Source organism: Bactrocera latifrons, unplaced genomic scaffold (genome assembly GCF_001853355.1).
Source record: "Bactrocera latifrons isolate USDA-ARS-PBARC rearing strain unplaced genomic scaffold, ASM185335v1 scaffold_83, whole genome shotgun sequence".
Classification (NCBI taxonomy): Eukaryota; Metazoa; Arthropoda; class Insecta; order Diptera; family Tephritidae; genus Bactrocera; species Bactrocera latifrons.
In genome coordinates this window covers 804031-825352 of record NW_017537523.1, presented here as the reverse complement: position 1 = coordinate 825352, position 21322 = coordinate 804031, and the positions used below count along the sequence as shown (strand labels likewise).

General features: G+C 36.6%; 1 protein-coding gene across 4 annotated transcripts in view; it reads right to left on the bottom strand.

Annotated features, from left to right (window-relative positions):
• The window catches only part of LOC108977065 (putative mediator of RNA polymerase II transcription subunit 26), a 45664-nt gene that overhangs the window by 4336 nt on the left and 20006 nt on the right, over nucleotides 1-21322 (bottom strand). The window contains exons 1-4 of one of the 4 annotated variants that reach the window (XM_018946564.1): nucleotides 19689-19825; nucleotides 11927-14066; nucleotides 1323-1541; nucleotides 488-1245 (exon numbers count right to left, since the gene is read on the bottom strand). In XM_018946564.1, the coding sequence (XP_018802109.1) occupies nucleotides 530-1245; nucleotides 1323-1541; nucleotides 11927-14036 (3045 nt within the window). In that variant the 5' untranslated portion in view covers nucleotides 14037-14066; nucleotides 19689-19825 and the 3' untranslated portion in view covers nucleotides 488-529. Of the gene's footprint in view, nucleotides 1-487; nucleotides 1246-1322; nucleotides 1542-11926; nucleotides 14067-16441; nucleotides 16462-19688; nucleotides 19826-21322 lie in introns of those variants that run through there. The other 3 variants (XM_018946565.1, XM_018946566.1, XM_018946563.1) reach the window with 3 other exon arrangements.

Genomic DNA, 21322 nt, shown 5'->3' with positions numbered 1-21322 from the left:
CATTGTTTGAGATTAGAAATTTTAAAATTATTTTTAATTAAAATTTTCAAGATTACAAAATAAAAAAAAATAAATATTAACGAAATTCTTTTTTTTTAGCGTATCAATTGCAACCCTGCTTGTGGTTGTTTGTTTTAGGATTATAAGCACATTCACTATTTTAAAACATTTATGCAACTCTTTAAACAAAAAAAAGAATATTTTTTAAAAAATTTCCCTACATATTATTCTTACTGTAGAAGTAGTTTAAACGTGTATATCAGCCTTTTAACTGCATGCAAAGCAACAACATTGAAACACAAACATTTAAACGCATAAAAATGTGCTTAATTGTAACGGCCTTATATACAAGTAAACAAGTAATTAATGCATTTGGTTTATAGATTAGCATAAAATATATATATGTAAATACAAACTTAGTGGCTAGGTAATAATTTAGCATTGTGTCCATAAAAAGTACGCAACACATAACATTAATTTAAAAAAATACATTTTATAATAATAAAAACGCCATGCAAGCCATTCAGTGTTATTCCGCAGCAACGGTGCGTGCAGCAGAAGTTGGCGAATTGCCCGCTGATGCGTTGCTCGCGCCATGCGCTATTGCAGTTGGAGTCGCAGCGGTCAAGGCCGCAGCTGCAGCAGCTGCAGTCGCTGATGCGCCACCGGCTGTCGTTGCAGCAGGCAGTGGCTGTGGCATGACTGCGGCAGCTGCTGCTGCGCTGGCGCTGCCACCAGCTGTGGGCACAATGCGTATCGTACCGGGTATGATGCGCACACATTCGCACGCCTCGCATATGTTTAGCTGTGGATGATTGAGGAATGTACACATGGAGCAGGGCCAGCGTTCGAGCGGTTCATAGTCGTCACCACCATCCGTATTCGAATCGGAGTAGTCCTCCTCGTCCGTTGATGGCAGCTGATATGGTGGCGGTTGGCCGACATAGTTCACGCGTTGCGTTGGTGGCGTTTGCTGCAAGCGTGGTGAGTTGGGTGTGCCTGCAGCGCTACTATGCCCACTACCAATAACACCAACAATACCAGCGGTGCTACCGACACTGCCAGGTGTGTTGTATTGTTGCTGCTGGAAATCTACTTCAGTTGGCTGGTATTGTTGGTAGGGACTTTGCGGTTGTTGTTGTGGTGGTGGCGGTCGTGGTGGCCGTTGCCACCGTGGGAATGCTTGTTGYTGTTGCTGTTGCTGCTGTTGTTGTTGTTTCAGTCGCTCGTCTTCGCTTAGCTGACCTGCGGGTTAAGTTATCGCAATTTTATTGTAAATAAATTGTATGTATGTATATATGTGTTTAGCTGGGATAAATTACCGTAACGTCTGATATTTTCGATTTCATTCAATGTTTGTTGACAGTCAGTGCGTAATCTTTCTATTTCATAATCCAGTCTCTCAGATTCGCCGGGATTCAAGGGTTCGGTTAGCATTTTGACCTCTTCCTCGACATTGCCAAGCTTATTTTTGTTCTCCCGCAGTGCCGAGGCCAACTTGTCACGCCGCGCCTTCTGACGCTTTATTGTCTCGATGAAAGCTGTAGAAGAGGAAAACAAATTTACTAAGTTTTAGTGTAATTATGCACACAAATATATGTATATTTTGAAAATATTAAACACCTAACTCAATGGACGTTTGAAAACACATAATTTGTAGAGAAATTGGCGAACAGTTGTATTAAACCATCCTAAGGTTTGAAGAAGGTTCCATCGAGCGTATTGTGTAAAAGAAAGAAAACCCACCGTCAACAAACTGATTGGATTTTATTAGTGTGGCTTTCTTCTTAATTGGCGTCTTTCTTCTAATGTGGCTTTAGCATTAGAAAATCAACAACTGACCAGATATTCACCATTCGCCAAATCTTGGAAAGAATGACCCGTGGAAAGAGAATCGACACATATCAACTCTTTGTCGATTTCAAAGCTGCTTTTGACAGCATGAAAAGGAGCAACCAAAAGCTCCGTCAAGATCGGAAAGGACCTCTCCGAGTCGTTCAATACCAAACCAGGTTTCAAACAAAACGAACACCTATGGTGTGACTTCTTCAATCTACTGCTGGAGAAAATAATTCGAGCTGCAGAGCTAAATAGAGAAGGTACAGTCTTTTATAAGAGTGTACAGCTGCTGACTGGATAAGGAAGCGAAACAATTGGTCTGGTAGTGAACGAAGGCAAGACGAAATATCTCGTCGTCAAACAAACAGTCGTCGCATTCGCGACTAGGCTCCCACGTCACTGTTGACAGTCATAACTTCGAAGTCGTACATAATTTCGTATACCTTGGATCCAGTATTAACATCAACAATAATGTCAGCCTCGAAATCCAACGCAGAATAACTCTTGCCCACAGGTGCTACGTCGGACTGAGTAGACAATTGAGAAGTTAAGTTCTCTTTCGACGAACAAAAAAAAAACAAACTCTATAAGGCACTCATTATTCCTGTCCTTCTATATGAAGAAGAGGCATGGAGGACGACAACATCTGATATTACGAGTTTCCGAGAGAAAGTTTCTGTGGAAATTTATTGTCCTTTGCGATGAGTTGTATGAGATATAAGACCGTTTCCTTCTGGGTTTTAGAAACTTCGGCGCAAATTTATTTTTAAGGGTATAATAAGAATAATAGGCAATTTTAATCACTTTGCACTGTAAGAAAAGCCATTTCAAGTCAAATATACACTTGTAGATTGCCAAATAGGATTTTTAGAACGTAAGATTATAGCATGTTCCTAGCATTTGCGAAACAGATTTAAACAGAATTCTGCGACGAAAATTAGAATTTATTACCCACAAAACATGACAAGCAGTAAAAGTTTAATTATAGCGAAATAAATCTCAAAATTTTTCTATAATTTTTTTTTTTTTTGTATAAAATCTCAAATTTATACATAATAATTTTTTTATTATTATTTTTTATTAAAAATATTAATTTATACTTATTTTAGGCTCATTTGATCGGAGCTAATTTTTATTTGAGCGTATGAGTGCTTTCAATACGACTGCACGAACCGAAAGCTACTGACGTTAACCACTCGGTTCACTCAATAGAAGCGCGCGCCGCCCACAAAGGCGCTATAAGAAATTTAGTTGTGTCGAACAAGTCGTAAAGCATCAAATCCACATACAAATGAAATGCGAAGGAAATTAATTGCTAATCCGCTAAACTGCTGCAAGCGTACCCCTCATTTACTTTATAAAAAAAACAAAAACATAATAATAATAAAATGCAAACAAATTAAATTTTAAGCTTTAATATTGTATATTATAGAAAAACCATCGAAAGTGGGAWTTCTTGAGAAAGTACAATCGTAAATCTTATTTTATAAAGTATTTTATTCAGCTGCCGCGTTTTTTGTTTATTTGTAAGCGCTTTATTTTTGGCATTGCGAAAATAGATATTCTTAAAAAAAAAAACCATAAAAAAGCCATGAAAAATAATAACAAAAGAAATTCGAAATGTTTAACAAATTAATAAAGATTCTTGCACATTTTTATCTGAGTTCTAATAATAATTTAATGGCGTTGAATTGGAAACATTGTTGCTTATACCTATGCAGAGCGCTGAACGAGCGGATTCTTTCCACAGACCAGAGTCGAAGGGATGTTGGATAAAATATTATTTTGAAAATAAAGTGTTCGACAATAAAAATAGTTATTAGTTTTATTTGCTTAGCTCAACTGATAATAAAATAATAAAAAAAAAATACGAATAAATCGTATAAATGCTTTCATGAGAGGGTTGGCCTAAATTATGGGGAAACAATTGTTTATTTCAGTTCAGGGCATTTTCCTTGGAAAAATTGACAGCTGTGGACTATTGTGAATGAAAAATAACCGACATTGAATTGTTAAAAAACTTTAAATAATGGCACGTTCCAAAAGTAAACCGATGGGGACTGCACACAACGCCATTTTTCCAACGCTCCTTTGACATTTCTCTTCGGCAAGGTTTGTCATTTCATCATGGAAAAATATAAAATCCAAAAAGGGTTAAAAAGGATTAAAATTTACTACCGAAATTCCGAGTCTGTGGCCTCAACTTTAAGAGCACTACGTCCAATTTATGGTGGTCATAATTGTATTGTCAGATCAACATTTGAGCGTTTAATGCAAAAATTTTAATCCACAGGCACCGTATAGAATGTTATCCAGTGACACAAAGGAGTGCCTGTAGTGTCGAGAATATTGCTGCCACTAGCGCATTAATTGAGCAAGACCCAAATCAGTCTCGCACACGTTGTTCTCAAGCGTTGGGTATCTCTGTGACGTCGTTGTGGCGAATTTTGCGAAAAGATCTTGGCCTACATCCTTACAACTGAAGCCGCTTGACTAACAGAATTGATGTGTTCGTGAATTGGACAATTCGAAAATGTTTCGGATTTTCATCGAAAAATCATCTTCAGCGATTAGGCTCATTTCTGGCGGTGTCGCCAATTTAAGTAACCTTGGATGGGTTTCTCATCATGTTTACTCTAGTGGATAATGCGCATTGTCAAAGACGTCGCATCCGCAATCGCGTTCAACAAATAGAGCTGTGCCTATCGACTTTATGAAAGATTTTGTGGAAGGATCTTGGTTTGCGGCATTACAAAATCCAGTTTCCTCAAAACAGAAACGGGCCATAGTGTTACAGTCAATGAAGCTTTAGAACCATGATTAATGAATTTGAGGATTTTGATGTGGACATTCTTTGGTCCCCAGCTAACGGAACAATCAATTTATTGCAGTAAACTTTTGTTGAGCGTATTAACTCGTGTCGAAGCCTCCAAGGTCGTGTGATTGCGCAATGAAAGAGAATATTCGGCGCACTATTGCTGGCATGCGGTCTCGATTGCTGCAATAAGTGGTCAAAGAATGGGCCTCTCGGTTGAAATTTATTCGAGCCAGCCGCGGCTGTAACTTGGCCGAAATATATTTTCAGTTACAATGTCCTTGATGCGCTTAGAAGTTGAAAACATTCTGTACTTTATCATAGTTTCTTATCCTATTTGCAGTCAAAACTTTTTTCGTGCTCTATGGGAACCTTGGACCTCTCTAATATGGTATTTTGTGCCAAAATTGTTCATTAATCCGGTACGGTATAATAATTTTCTACTCATTAGGGTTCGGATTTTACTTTATACGGTTCCAAAATAATCGAGCAGGAAGTTTACAATTTGAAGTTTAGGTATCTTTTCGGAATCTGTCTTACACGCTAATTATTTGAAATAAAAATGAAAATTGATGCAGTACTGGCAACCGTTTTGTACTTTCACTGTTATTTACGAAGCTTGGAAAAAGTAAAGTTGTAATTGCAATATTTTATTTCATTTAATGGGTGTTTAATTAAGGAATTATAAGATAAATTCACACACATGACGTTGCAAAGGGACTAGATGATCATCAATTAAGAATATTTAATAAGATAAACCGTTAAGCCAAAGCTGTCGAGCATTATGACGAAAGAAAGAATATGTAAGCGTATTTTTTTTCGAACGGCTACTGCGCTAAATATAAAAATTTCATGCTAAATTTAACAGCACACCGGAAAGCAAACAAAATAGACGTGTTTTCGCGGGCACCTTACATATACAAACATAGATGTATATAGTATATTTGCACAATTTCCTAAAATATTAACACTGCATGCAAAACTATAAGCACGAAGACATACTTATAAATATATATGTATGTATGTACTATGGGTGCTGCGCTTGCCAATGTGTGACTTTCAAATGAAATATGTATAAATGCTGATATAAATTTTCTTTCAGCGGGTGTCGAGTGCTTGCTGAACGCCGATCAGCGTCATAAACTGCCCACCATTCACACCGCCATCTCCGCAACGCACATGATAGCTTGTGCCGCCAGCAAGGAACGGTGAAGGGTGCTCGCTGTTTGGCAAGCGGCGGACGTGAGTTGTGGCTGCAGGAGTCGCGTGATCAAATGTCAAATATTATGTACGGGAAGGTTTGGTATAAAATAGAAATACATACATTATAATAATAGGGTAGGTGAACTTATGATTGGTAAAATCGTGTCATTATTGAAGTAAACCAGAATTGAAATAAAAAAAATAAAAAAATACTGTATAATGCGAAAAAAATAATAATAATATTGGTGTATAAAATTAAAAGGAAACGGTGGAAGTCTGATAACCTTAAACGTGCTTGTGGCAATCATTTATAAAGAAAACGACTGAGTAACGTTTACAAATCGTTCGACTTTATTACGAATATTCCCATTCAATAAACAAAATGTTTCGCGCACTTCGCTCAACTTTTGGTCAACATAATCAGCCTACTGAACTTCGTAGTGAAGAAAATATAGCAACAGTAGCTGAGAGTGTACACGAAGACCATGAAGAATCGTTTCGGCGTCGCTCGCAATAAGTCGAACTGACGTATGGAACGACTTGAAGCATTTTCCGTCGAGACCTTAAATTGAAAGCGTACAAAATACAGCTTGTACAAGAATTGAAGCCGCCTGCTCAAGCGACATCTTTTCACTCTATAAGATTTTAGAAACTTCCAAGAAGATTTGACGTTTTCTAGCCAAATTTTGTTCAACGTTGAGGCCTATTTCTGGCTCAATAGATATGTAAAAAAGCGAAATAGTTTGGGACGAAGAGCAAGATATTCCAGAGCTCTCATTAGTGTGGTTTGTTGGATCATCGGTCCATATCTCTTCAAAAATTACGCCAGTAACAATGTAACCGTCAATGGGGACCGTTATCACGCCATGATAACTAACTATTTGATCCCTCACACTGAAGCTCGTGATCTCGGCGACATTTGGTTTCTATAGGACGGCTGCACTTCCCACACATCAATCAACGGATTTATTGAGAGAACACTTCGGTGAGCAAATCATTTCACGTTTTGGACCGGTCGATTGGCGACCAAGATCGTATGATATCACACTATTAGACTTATTCCTGCGGAAGTATGTAAAGTCTAAAGTCTATGCGAACAAACCCACTTCGAATCAGGCCTTGGATCAAAACAGCATGCGTGTCATTCGCCAGTTAGCAGTCGAAAAGCTTCTACTTGTAAGTACGAAGGATATAACATCAATGAATAAATAAATAAATATTTCGAGATAAAAACTATAGCTGGAGCTGAATTAAAGGTACATATGTATATATGTACGTATAACTCTTATATTAAAGTTTTTCGGACGAAGGCGTAAGCAGCACGTTCCCTTAGTTTCCTAGTCTGTCTGCAAATTTATTTACAGGTCATACTTAAATAAATAAATAAAGTTCAATGCATGTGTAAAAACTTATCGATTAAAAAACAAAGCAGATAAAAAATCGTGCCATTATATATTTTATATATTGACTATTTGTTTTTTTTTTTTTTTTTTTTAATTGAAATGTAGAAAAAATTTAATTCGAAAACATTAAAACAAATAAATGTGAGAAAAAACAGAAAATTTGGCATGTGAATTAAAGCTATACTGCAGAAAATCGCCCTGAACTTGAACGCACTGAGAAAATCAGAACGTTGTACCGCTAAAAAAGGAAAATACAAAACAAACACTCACGCAACCTGCACACACAAACATACATATGTATTCAACAGAAGTGGAAAACGTTGACGACATTAAAAATAATAAAAAAAACCACGTGCAAAATAGGTGTCAAAAAGTGGAGAAGAATGAAGAAATAATGAATATAAAAAACAACTACAAAATAATAAAACATTGGCAAAGAAAATGATAATAAGATAATTTTTGTTTTACATACTTTAAAAAGGGAAGTTATACCATTATCAGTAAAAATAGCAAAAAATATGAAATATGAGTAAGCCATTCCAAAAATTCGTGAAAAAATCTTGTAAATAATTTTGGATTCTATCACGTGAAAAAGCATCTCATCAACATATTTCTTACAAGTACCGGTTTTTGAAAGAACAGTTTACAGGGTAGTTATGTATATGCTATATATAGTCGAGAGATCGCTGAAAAAAGGATTCGTTTTGAATGACTTTCGACCTCTTCAACTGATGAAAATATTAAAAAAAAAGTGTAAGATATGGTGCTTAAACAGGCAAACAAGTCAACAATCATTGCAATGGTGGAAAAAAACGAGCCGAAATCAAAACAAACACCCCAAAGCAGATCTCTTACTGACTTCGTTGGAATAGTAGAAGAATTGGTGAAAACCATTTTGAAACTTCATTTGAGCCTTAGAAAGGTGAAAGCACCATTGGTTTGGAATTCTCAATTTTTTCGAAAAACAGCGCTGCCTTAACGTCTGTGAAACAATGCTTTTCGACTACCAGTTTATCATGAAACGTATTATTATTATGGCAATGGGTCTTGAATCTCTGGATACAAACGATTAATCGGTCGAATATCGTGGCAAAGGTATGCCGATGCCGAAAAAACCACGTCAAGGGAGGAATGACTCAAAAATAAAGAACCGTTTTCTTCGATTATCGAGATGCGGTGCACTCCGAATTCCTTCCGACCAGCCAAACCGGCAACAAGGAATGCTATTTGAGTGTTATGCGTTGTTTGCGCGAATCTATTCGTAAAATGAGGCCGGAGTTATGCGCCGCCTACTCTTAGTTTTTGCATCACGATAACTTACTGTCGCATACTGCATTGTTTCTTCGTGCGTTTTTCGCCAAATTTTCAATTAATATTCACCTGATTTAGCTCCGTGTGACTTCTGGCTATTCAGCAAACTCAAACGAAAGGAGTTTGAGCTCGAAATTTTTCCAAGTAAATAGTTTTTTTTTTTTAACAGGACAAGTTGCAACCATATAACTAGAAAAACAGTAAATTTTGGTACTTAACTATTTGTCCGTTGTCTTTTAAGAAATCCGGAAAACCAACCGCCGAAGACGGATCACTCTTCAGAAAAAAAAAAAGCGAGCTCTCACACATCGGCTGAAACAACTGCATTTTTAAGCACACAAGCAAACAATTTAATGCGTCATCCACCGTATAGTCCCGACTGGGCACCGAATGACTTATTTTTATTACCGTACGTAAAAAATAAACTAACAGATCAACGTTTAACGACACCTGAAGAGGCAGTTGATGTGTTGCGAAATTTGGGATTTGTCAATCAGTTTGGCAAAAGTCTTTCGAAAATTGGTTCAAACGCATGCAAAAGTGTATCGATATTAATGGAAAATATTCTTCTTCTTATTTATAGGTGTAGACACCGCTCAAGCGGTTAAACGAATAATCATAAAGCTATTTTCAGGAGTTAATATTTGTTATTGTTCTCTAATCCCGAAATATAAAAGGTTTAACAATATTTCTTTTTGAAAGAATTATATTGTTTACTTTTAAAACTAAATTCGAATTGAAATCAATTCCTTTATAATCAGAAAACGTTGATAAAATTAAAATGCACTACATAACCTATATGTATAAGCAACCATTTCAATATATGTACCTACAAGTACATATATAATATTTAGAAGTACCTACTTGCTTATGAAATGCTTAGTATATGCGGAACTAAAATAAACGTAAATCTAATAAAAAAATGCAATAACAATGAAATAAACAACACATTTATAGTAAGTCGCACTCGGCGTATGTGTTAAAAATACATACATATGTATATTATAAGTTCGAAGCACGAGTTTAAGCAGAAATGACGTGAGAAACAATGTAAAAAAGTATAAATAGATTTTAATACCTATATTATTTAACGATTGGAGACATTGAAAAGCTAAGCAAATAACAACAGAAAAGTGTAAAATAGAATTGCCTAGACGAATATCTACATTACTGTTTATATACATTAGGGTGATTCAAACAAAAAAATTTTTTTTTTGTTTGGTGCTCTGAAAAATAGGCTCCTAGACACCTCTAAGGAAGCCTCTCCAAGAATGAGTTCTTAATTGTAACAACACTTAAAAAGGAAATAGGAAAAGGCTGTAGGAAATTGAATGTTCTACAAAAAAGGTATCACACGATTTTTTCGTAAACCCAACCGTTTAAAAGATATTAACGGTTGTTAAAATTTGATTATTTTTGGGAAAAATTTTTATTTCTTATGAATTTTAGAACTCAATGAAAAAAAATCATTACGCATAATGAAACTCATGGTTTTGTAGGAAATTTACTGCTCTATAAAAATGATCTCTTATGATTAAGTTAAGCGTTTACGAGATATTCGGCGTCAAACATCAATGCATTTTAGGGTGAATCAAAAAAAAAAAAATTTTTTTTTTCGTTTGGTACTCTGAAAAATAGGTTCCCAGACACCTGTAAGAAAACCTCTCCAAAAACCTATGAGTTTCATTCATAATGATTTTTTTCATCGAGTTATAAAATTCATAAGAAATAAAAAATTTTCTCGAAAATAATCAAACTTCAATTGTTAATATCTTTTAAACGGTTGGGTTTACGAAAAAATCGTCTTAGACCTTTTTTATAGAGCATTCAAATTCCTACAAAATCTAAGGAACAAAATATTTTTTGAGGTGGTTGGAAGCGAGATATCAATTTTTCTATCTGATAATAAGAAAAAAATAGAAAACTGAAAGTAGGAGGACCTTTCCGTTACAATTAAGAACTCATTCTTGGAGAGGCTTCCTTAGAGGTGTCTAGTAACCTATTTTACAGAGTGCCAAACGAAAAAAAAATGTTTTTTTTTAATCACCCTAATGTACATACATATATAAGTGTGTATAAACGAACAGTAGAATGCTAAATAAACTGATAAGAGCAAGACTTGGTATTGTTTGAAATTGAACGTAACTTTGAAGTTATACAGACTATTGTTATTCGACATTTTTATTATATTTAGCTAGAATTGAAAGATAATTCATCATATATAATTTATCGTCATGGGAGAGTCAATAGGCAGAGAAAATAGCTCTTAAACATTCAAATTTTAGGAGAGTATCAATTTATGTGAATATTGTATATTAACTTATCAGGTAGATAAGAATCGTTATTACGCTGTAAATAATTACTAGCGCTCGACTAAAATATACATCTGTTATTAATTACGTCGCATGTATTATATGTATGTAGCAATAGTTATATAGTGGTTTCAAAAAAGTCTTTTATATTTTCTTTTTATATTTATACTTATTAATAAATAAACAAATATGTAGCATTTAGTTTGACCACTTTTCCGCTAGACATTATTCCAGCAGTGTAAATCGAAATTTCCCGAATGCAAGCGAGCTAACTATTGTTGTGCTACACGAACTGATACAGCATTGGTCACCGTAAACTCGACAAATTTCAATGGTTGCTTGCGTTGCATTCTTCCCTTTTTTATACAAAAATGTCAAAATTAGCGTTTTCTTCATTATTTTCACTCATTGTAACTTCAGATGTAACTTTTTTCAACTTCACCGAATTCAATTTTTTTTGGTTAAATGAAGCTTAAAATCTCACCTTTCCAACAATTTATGGTATGACACAATGTGATTGGTAGCACTGGAGATATATGACTGCAACGGCATCTGTTGATAAAATACGAAAATATTTTTTCGACTACCCAATATTATATAGTTTTAGAAGAAAAATTATGAAAAACGTGTGAATATTTTCTTTACACATTTTAGAGTAAATAAAAACAAAAGCGAAAATTAGCAACGAAAGACAATTTTGATAGTAAAGAGACTTTAGCTCTCTTCTTAGCATGTGGCTGATCTTTTATAGGCTCATATTGAAAGCAAGTGAGGTACAGGTGTGATGAAACAAATGATGTTGAAGTTTCATATGAAATACGCGAAAAAACTGAAAGTTTATAGTTTACTTTGAAGCTGAAAATCAACAAGTTAGAGACCACGTCTAAGAATATAAGACGCTTCCAACTTTTGTCTAATATATGAACACCTTAGAGGAATGGGGAAACAGATAACACACGCCACAAAAGTATAGAAAAAAAACCTTTTTTCAGCTTATCGGCGTTTTAATACACTGAGCATTTCACCACTAACGCTTAACTCACCACTATTCTCCAATGGCAGACACATGTCCTCACTGCTTGCCGTTGTTAGTGGCGCTGGCGGCGCAATAAATTGTGCTGATTGCGCTGTTGGCGAAAGCAATATTGTCGTAGGCGTTTGTTGCTGTTGTTGTGACGTAGTAGTTGTTTGGCCCGTGCCGCCCGTTGGTCCGTCTGCTGTGTTTACACCCTCAATACCGGCGTAGTATGCACTATTATTACGTGGACGTATGCGACTCGCATTAAATACGCCACCTTCCTCAGTGACCGTTATATGGAAATTTTGCTGAAAACCGTGACGTGCATTATACGATGTACTGGAATAGGTCAGACCACTGCCATTGCCGCTCAACACCGGACCGGCAGAGATGTCTATGGTTGATTGTGGTACAGCGTTGGTCGGCTGACGCAGTGTCAAATTGACTGAGGTGAAACTTTTCTGACTTGTTGGCGTACTGCCACCACTACCACCGGCGGTAGAATTTCCGACGGTGTTAATTTTTGCGGACGGTAGAAAATCGCGCGCGTATGGCGGCTCTGGCTGTACGGTGATTACTGAGCGGTGGCGTATAGGCGAACGCAGCGGTGATGTTTGCTGTGCCTGATAAGTGGGAGCAACAACATTGTTATTGTTGTTAATATTATTATTTTGCAGATTGTTATTGATATGGCTGAGCGCAAAAGCTTGTGATGGCGAACATCCCGCATTGACCGATACTTCGCTTTCGCCGCACGAGCTTAACGGACTCGTCAAAGCCGAATCGCTCGAGCAGCTGCCGATGCTCTGCCATTGTGGTGAATTTGCACCGCTGTTATTGTTGTTGTTGTTACTGCTGTTGTTGTTGTAGCTGATATTATTGTGAAATACTGGCTTTGGCGCGATCGGCGGCAGCGGCGCTTTGCGTATCGGCTTCTGTAGCGGTGGTTCGGCGGCTACGCCACTCGCTGGCTGTTGTTGCTGTTTCAACTGGCTGCGCTGCTGCAAATGCTGTTGCAGTTGTTTGTTCAACTGCTGGCGCTGCAATTGCTGCTGCGTTGCTTGCAAGTTGAGCGTATTGGGGCGTGCGCGCGCACCGGTGGCCGGCAATTGTGGCGTCGAGGGCTGATGATTCGCGGCAATTCGATTGAGCGCCGTTATAAAGTCGGCGGATCGCGCGCATTCAACAGGCGCATTCGCGGTCGCGGTCGCGGTCACGGGCATATCACACGCTTGTTTGGGCGAATCACCGGCAGCACTATTGTTGTTACTATTATTGCCCGGTAATTGAACGCTATTAACATCTTTTGCTAAATTGTTGCTATTTTGCACTAACTCAACACTATCACAATTGGCATGAGGTGTAACGGCACTATTTTTGATTTCACCACGTACACGCTGCAGCGTCGCTGTAGACGGCGGCTGTGTTGGCGCAGCGCGTGTGGGACGTAAAGGAGTCGCAGGTTTTTGCGGCGACGCGTTTTTAAGGCGTTGCGGCGGTTGTGGCGGTGTGTGCGGTGTCTGCGCTGGTTGTTGTGGACTCTTTTGCCGTTGTTGCAACTGCTTTTGCTGCTGCAGATTGCTGTGTTGCTGATTGTTGATGTGATGTTGTTGCAATACTTTCGCCGGGTACGTTTGCACTGGTATCGGATTTAGTGCCAACTCATTACGCAACATCTGTATGCAATTCTCACGTTGATGGCAATTATCGTTGACACACTGCGCTACAATCGGATCGGGTATGGTCGGAAACTCTTGCTTCATCTCATGAAAGAGATGCATAATACTTATGTTCGTGCAATTGCAAGCGGGACGTGCGGCGGCGGCAACTGCTCCTTCCAAACTATTGCCTTTCGTTTCGGTGTCGTTTTCGTTGTAGTTGTAATCGTTAGCGATATTGTTGAGTAGATTTTCACGACTATTGTAACGCTTTATGCCTAGTTTGCTGTATGTCTCAGCGTTGGCCGCGTGTGTCGCGGCGGAGGTAGGCGTGGTGGGTGTTGCTGCTGCAGTGGCAGCCGAGGTACTAGGATTACTGTTGTTGCTGTTGCCGTTGTTATCGTTGTCGGCTTCGTTATTGTTGTGACTACTTTGCTTCAGAAAAGTAGTTGGCGGCTTCGGTGGTTTAGCCGCCATTTTTGGCCATCATTTGCCGTAAACACGCACCTGGAAGGAGAGAGAGGGAAAAACAACTAAATTAAAAAGGTGTTTATAAAAATAAATTTTGTTTTGAAAACTGTTTAAAGCTACTTTTCCATAAATATATGATATTCTTACTAAAGTTAAAATGCAACCCTGCCAATGTTAATTGCTTGAAATTAGGTACTAAACAAGTAAGGTAGAGCTAAGTTCGGGTGTCACCGAACATTTTTTACTCTCGCATGATAAAGTGATAATCGAGATTTGAGGCATATTTGGTACATGTCATCAGGGTGTTAAGAAAATATTATATACCGAATTTCATTGAAATCGGTCGAGTACTTCCTGAGATATGGTTTCTGGTCCATAAGTGGGCGACGCCACGCCCATTTTCAATTTTTAAATGGATGCAGTTTCCTTCTGACATTTCTTCCGTAAAATTTAGTGTTTCTGACGTTTTTTGTTAGTCGGTTAAYGCACTTTTAGTGATTTTCAACATAACCTTTGTATGGGAGGTGGGCGTGGTTATTATCCGATTTCTTCCATTTTTGAACTGTATATGGAAATGCCTAAAAGAAACGAGTCTATACAGTTTGGTTGACATAGCTATAGTAGTTTTCGAGATATGTATAAAAAAGTTAGTAGGGGGCGGGGCCACGCCCACTTTTCCAAATAAATTACGTCCAAATATGCCTCTACCTAGTGCGAACCTTTGTGCCAAATTTCATTTTAATATCTTTATTTATGGCTTAGTTATGACACTTTATAGGTTTTCGGTTTCCGCCATATTGTGGGCGTGGCAGTGGGCCGATTTCGCCCATCTTCGAACTTAACCTTCCTATGGAGCCAAGAAATACTTGTACCAAGTTTCATCATGTTAACTCAATTTTTACTCAAGTTACAGCTTGCACGGACGGACGGATAGATGTGTATAAGAGACAGGTATAAAAATATACAGAGTTATTCCTGAAATTGCGAGAATTGATTTTCAATAGGGACGTTACAAAAGTAGACCGATAGGGACAGCAAACGACGCCATATTTTTTCCCGACATTTCTCTTCAGCAAAGTTTGCCATTTCATAACGGAAAGATATACGATCCAATAACGATTGCAATTATTAAATTTTACTACCGAAATTCGAAGTCAGTGAACTCAACTTTAAGAGTGTTACGTCCGATTCATGGTCGTCATAATCGTCCTGTTTTGATCCCACAGGCAGCACGGCACAAAATCTTCTCGCTCCAGTGAGACAAAAAAGTGCCCGTAGTGTCGGCAGCGTATCGATTGAGGAAGACCCAAATCAATCTCTCACACGTTGTTCTCAAGCGTTGGGCATCTCTGTGACATTGTTGTCGCGAATTTTGCGAAAAGATCTGGGCCTAAATCCTTACAAGATAAAATTGACGCAAGAACTGAAGTCACTTGACCACCAGAATCGCCATATGTTCGTGAATTGGGTTGAGCAACATGTTGAAAATAATCCGGATTTTCATCGAAAAATCATCTTCAGCGATGAGGCTTATTTCTGGCCGAATGGCTTTGCCAACAAGCAAAATATGTGTTATTGGTCAAGCAGCAATCCACATATGCTCCATGAGTTACAATTGCATCCCGATGATCAATGCATCGTGATGATCAAGACCGGCACGTCACTGTGAATGGGAATCGCTCAATTATAACAAAATATTTTTGGTCCGAATTGGATGGTGTAAACTTGGACAATATGTGGTTCCAACATTGCGAGTATCACAAACCAAGTTTAGTGAACGTGTTATCTCACGAAATGGCCCAGTCAATTGACCGCCTGGACTATTTCCCGTGGTGCTACGTCAACTCTATGGTCTGTGGCAGCGACGATTGATGACTTTCGTTCGAATATCGAACGTGAAATTGCTGCAGTATCGGCCGATTTATGCTTGAAAACCGTCGAAAAACTGTTTCAGCGTCTGGACTTCTGCAAGCGTGCCCGCGGTCGTCATGCAAAAGAAATCGCGTTCTATACATAATGGCATCGAGTGTATTTTCACAGGAATAAAAAAATTCACTGATATCCCAAAACGTTTTTGTTTTATATCCATATACATAATTTATCTGATGAACTAGTCTATCAGTTTTTGCACACGTTCTTTTCTTTCTATGAAACTACTCATTTGTCAAAACCGCCGATATCGGAACACTATAGCTGCCAGACAAACTGACCGATCCAACTAATGACAGTCTATGAAAAGCTTTTTTTATTTGCTATAGGTATATTTTCAAAATTTGGCTGAGATTAATATCCAAGACATCATTACAATCTTCGCAGAAATTGACCGATCAAACCCCAAGTCCTTGTATGGAAAACTTTTTTGTTTGTGAAGTGTATTATAGATGCAGTGCAATAGAAGTGAGAACACACACCTCAAAAAGTAGTGAAATCGTGGAGAACCACTGAGCAAAGTTTAAATCCCACTACCAGTACGCGTGTACACAAAAATCATTGCAAACCGTTATACCCGTTGACTACCGAAGTATCGACGACTCTTCACACGACCGTGAAAAATATTGAATGAGTAACAGTCGTTGTTAATAAGGAACTAACAGCTAAGAAATACAGTCAACACTTAAGTCTTAATTAAAATATTGCACAGAGGTCGCAAAATTTATTCCAGCGTGGGGTGATTCTCACCTTGACATTCTTAAGATAACTAAAATACCTAGAAATACATATGTATATATGTATGTACAAAACAACATTTGTAAGATCTTTAAAATGTCATTGCATAGCATTAGTCCCGACTTTTGCTCGTAAGTGCTGTGCTGACCCTTCTTTATACCATAAACAATATGTATGTATGTATGTAAGTATAGTACTTTCAGTTTTTAATGCAATTAGAAAGACACTTTTAGAACTTAACTGGTATTGATGTGGAATGTTTAGAAGAATCGTAATCAATATAGAGTGGGTTCAGAAAAACAACCACCATTCCAAGAGCCAAAAGGTTTTTCGAACAAACGTGAAAGCAACGCAAAAAACAAGCGCTTGATATTTGCACAAGAAAAGACAAACTTAGTACGCAGTAATTTCTGCACAACTATATATGCATTTGCATTGTTTTTGCACAAAATAGCAAAACTTATTTCATTTCCAGAATTAGCGCTACGTACTAAACGTGATGTTGGAAGCCAAAATAGCATTAAAAATAAACCGCTACTTAAAGAGAAATGCGTCGGCGTCGTTGAGAGAAATAGATTTATTCATATACAAAGGTATGTAGATATATAAGTATGTATACAAAACAATAAGTACTACATAAATAGCCATTGACGCGTGCAAACGAGGGAGGCACAATAAGACAGCGACAGCTAAAAAATAAGCGATTTAACATAAGTAAAATGTTTGGGTACCACATGAATTGTCTGTGAAAACTTTAATGGACCGAATTAACAATGGCGATTCTTTGCTGAAACGAAATGAAATCGAGCCATTTCTGAAACGAATGGTATAAGAAGACGAAAAGTGGATCAAATATGACAATAGTTTGCGAGAGAGATCATCATCCAAGCGTGGTGAAGCTCAACAAATGATCGCAAAGCCAGTATTGACGCCTTAAAAAGCTTATGCTGAGTGTTTGGTGCAATTATAAAGGAGCTTTGAGCTGCTCCAGCCTAGCCGAACAATTTATTCTACATTTTAGTGTCAACAACTGATGAGATTGAAGCAAGGAATCGAAAAAATGGCCAGTACTGATCAACAGAAAGGACTTCGTCTTCCATTAGCACAACGCCAGACCATACACATCTTTGATGACTCGACAAAAACTGGGAGAGCTTGGCTGGAAAGTTTTAATGCATCCACTATATAGCCCTGACCTTGCACCATCGGATTATCATTTGCTTCGGTCAATGCAGAACTCTCTTAATGGCGTAAAGTTGGCTTCAAGCGAAACCTGTGAAAATTACTTATCGCAGTTTTTCGCCGAGAAACCAGAAAAGTTTTACACTGATGGAATAATGCCTGTAGCGGAAAAATGCCAAAATATGGTCGACCAGTTCATTAAAGTTCATTGTAAATATAAAAACAAATAAGTTGAAGTTTGATCAGAAATTAAATGGAAATACAAAAAAAAGTAAAGTGGATGAGAGTTTTCATTTCAAGTGATGTCCCAAGTAAGGCAAATGCTAAAAGAGACGAAATATGACAGCAAAAAAATATATGCGCCTTTCCTAATTGACATGTGTCACAAATGTCATAAACATATTGATATAAACAAAATCTGTACCACATACGCCTGCGCCTTTATGACAGATATAACCAGAATAAAGTCTTTAGCTCAATGAATATTTAAATATAAAAAAATACAAAAAATAATTTAATTTTTTCCATTGCGATTTGTCACGTATTTATCGCACCACTTTTCACTACTCGTATGCAGGTGTACATATATTTGCATATACTTGTTTTTGGCAAAAATATGTTTCGAAATGCTGTGGATTATTTCGCGTGTAGTGTTGGCTTGCGTGACGTATTCAAAATGCGGCGAAAATAAATTCCAAATATAAGTGGAAGATTTAGTAAAATAAATAAAAAGTGGAAATAAAAAAAAAAAACTTTATAAACAAATGACAGGAATATTTAAAAATATTTATGACATAAAATGCTGCAAAGGAAGGGAGTGCATGTTGGTCGATTTGAATACAAGACAGGTGACAGAGAAATGTTAATATGCAAAATTTTAATTTCATTAATTAAATTTAAAAATTTAAATACAAAAAACGTATTAAATTAATAATTATAGAGGAAAGGAAAAAAAAAATTAAGTAAAAATAAGCAAAAATAATATGTACAGATTATTAGAACTGCAAACCTAAGAACTAATAGATTAATAACTTCGAAAAATTAAAGTAGAGGTACTTTTTTCAATAAGCTTTTTCTGACAGATCAGGCGTGAGTCATGTCAAGCTGCCATGTTACTTTTGTTCAGTATTGTTTGGCATTTCATCATGGAAAGACTTACGCCTGAACAAACCTGCTTCGATCCAGGCTTTGAAGCAAACCATCACGCGTGTCCTTCGCCAGTTACCAGTCGAAATCATCGAATGAGTCATTGAAAATTCTACTCAAAGAATAGACCATCTGAGACGTAGCCGCGGCCAACATTTGAAAGTGATAAAATATATGGCGAAGAACTTGCTTTTAGAATGTTAATACACATTCCACATTAAATTTGAAAGTTTCTGTGATTTTTCTTTAAAAAAGTAGGGAACCTCGAAATGGATCAACCATATCATAATACAAATGCTATATATTTCATTCATTTCATATAAAAAAATTTTCTATAATCACAAAAGGAAATAGCAACCAAAAAAATATGAGGAATATATAACTTTTTCGCGATAAATGGTTTAGGTATTTTTTTATGTATTGGTGAAAAAAAAAAAATTCGGAAAGAAATAACAGTCATAAAAAAACTTGAGAAGTAACAATTTTTTTGAAGAAATAGGGGTTTGGTGTTTTTTGTGTATTGGTAAATTTTTTCTCCAATTTTTTTTCTGAAAAAAATTTTCGAAATTTCTTTTTTAAAATTTTTTTTCGGATTTATTGTTTTTTTTTAAATTTTTCTAACAAATGTTTTATAATAAAAGAATTATTAAATTTTTTACTCACATTTTGTTTCTTCTACCAGTGACTCTAGCAAATAGTGTCAAAATTTTAACTTTTTTGTTTTCGTTGTACTCTTGTGTCACTCTCTATATAATAAATTTTTTTCTTGTGTTTCTTTTAGTGTATGGATATAGTTATAATTTTTTTTTTGTTTAATCTTCAGTATATTTTTGTATATCTATACTTTGTCAACACTTAAAAAAGAATGTTCGAATTCGTTCGATAAAATTCTGCACTTGGCACTTTTTCGCAACGAGCAGCTGCACCGCAATCAATATGGGTTTTCCGATTCGTACAGTTATTAAGTCACTAACGGTTTTTTTTTAATTCAATGTTTCATGAAAAACAACAAAAACACCTCAGCAAATACAAACATATAAAATATTCATAAATTTTCCCAAGCAAATTAGTTGCGACAATTCAATTAAAATAATAAAATCACACACTTAAACGTGCGCCGCTGTAAAGCAGCTGCTATGTATATGTATGTACGTATGTATGTAGGTACAATTAATCACTTTGCACTTTGAATTTTCACTTTTGATTGCAGCTTTTCAGACAGATGGCACAAATATATAGTGAGCAGCGCGTATTAACTCATCAATTTCAAACATTTTTTGTAACGTATTTTTATTGTTATTATTTTAGGTGCTTAGCAACAGGCACAAAGCAATCGAAGGCCTCAAATGTATGGCAAAAAAAATAATAATAATTTCGAGCGGTATTTTTTTTTCTTATTTATACTAATTAATAACACTGACTAGCTGTCTAATAATGATTAGCTGTCTAATATAATATTTCGGGGTCACGACTGTGCAGTCTGCGTCTTATTTGCGACCGTTTTACTAAAAGTATTTCACGTGTTTTCGTTTTAAATGCTGAATTTTGACTGAAACTGTTTGGTACGTTTGTTGCTTAGTCGATGCCAAAGTCAATGTTGCGCCGATATACTAGCTCACACTCGCCCCTACTACATACACACACGCAGGTAGGCATACCAACGCAAGTGTGAAATACATAGTTAAGCGTATTTGTGAATAAATTAATGAAATAAAAACATGAAAAGTAGAAAATTAGCAGGAAAACCCAATATTTCGAGCAACGAAAACACTGAGCGGCGCGTTGGCGTGCACCCACACATGCTTTTGGGCGGGAATTAACAGCGAGTGCGAGGTGTGTGTGCAAGAGAGCGGTGGAACTCTGCATTTTTGTTGTATTTTTTCATTATTGATTAATCGGAAATAAATACTCTAGTTGTAGCAAAAGAATTATATGTGCTAAGAGCTCTTAATGTGATAAGAATTTAGCAGTTCAACAGTAAGCAGTTATCGGTTGATAGGAATCAAAGCTGTATTGCAAGTACTAACGCGTGTAAATAATAATAATGTAAAAGACCATGTGTGTAAAGCTTGGAATATGGGGTGTTTCGTAACACTGAAGTTGGTACAACTAGGCGTATGTGTAACTTGCTATGAGTTAATGCCTGCTGCAATGTCTAAAGTATAGGTTGCGTATACGCAGGGGGTAACATACGGAAGCGAACAACTAAAACAAATATTTAATAATTGGATAATTATTGATTATGTATAAAAAAGTTTTTGCACTAAAAAATTAGAAAAATTATAAATAAATAATAA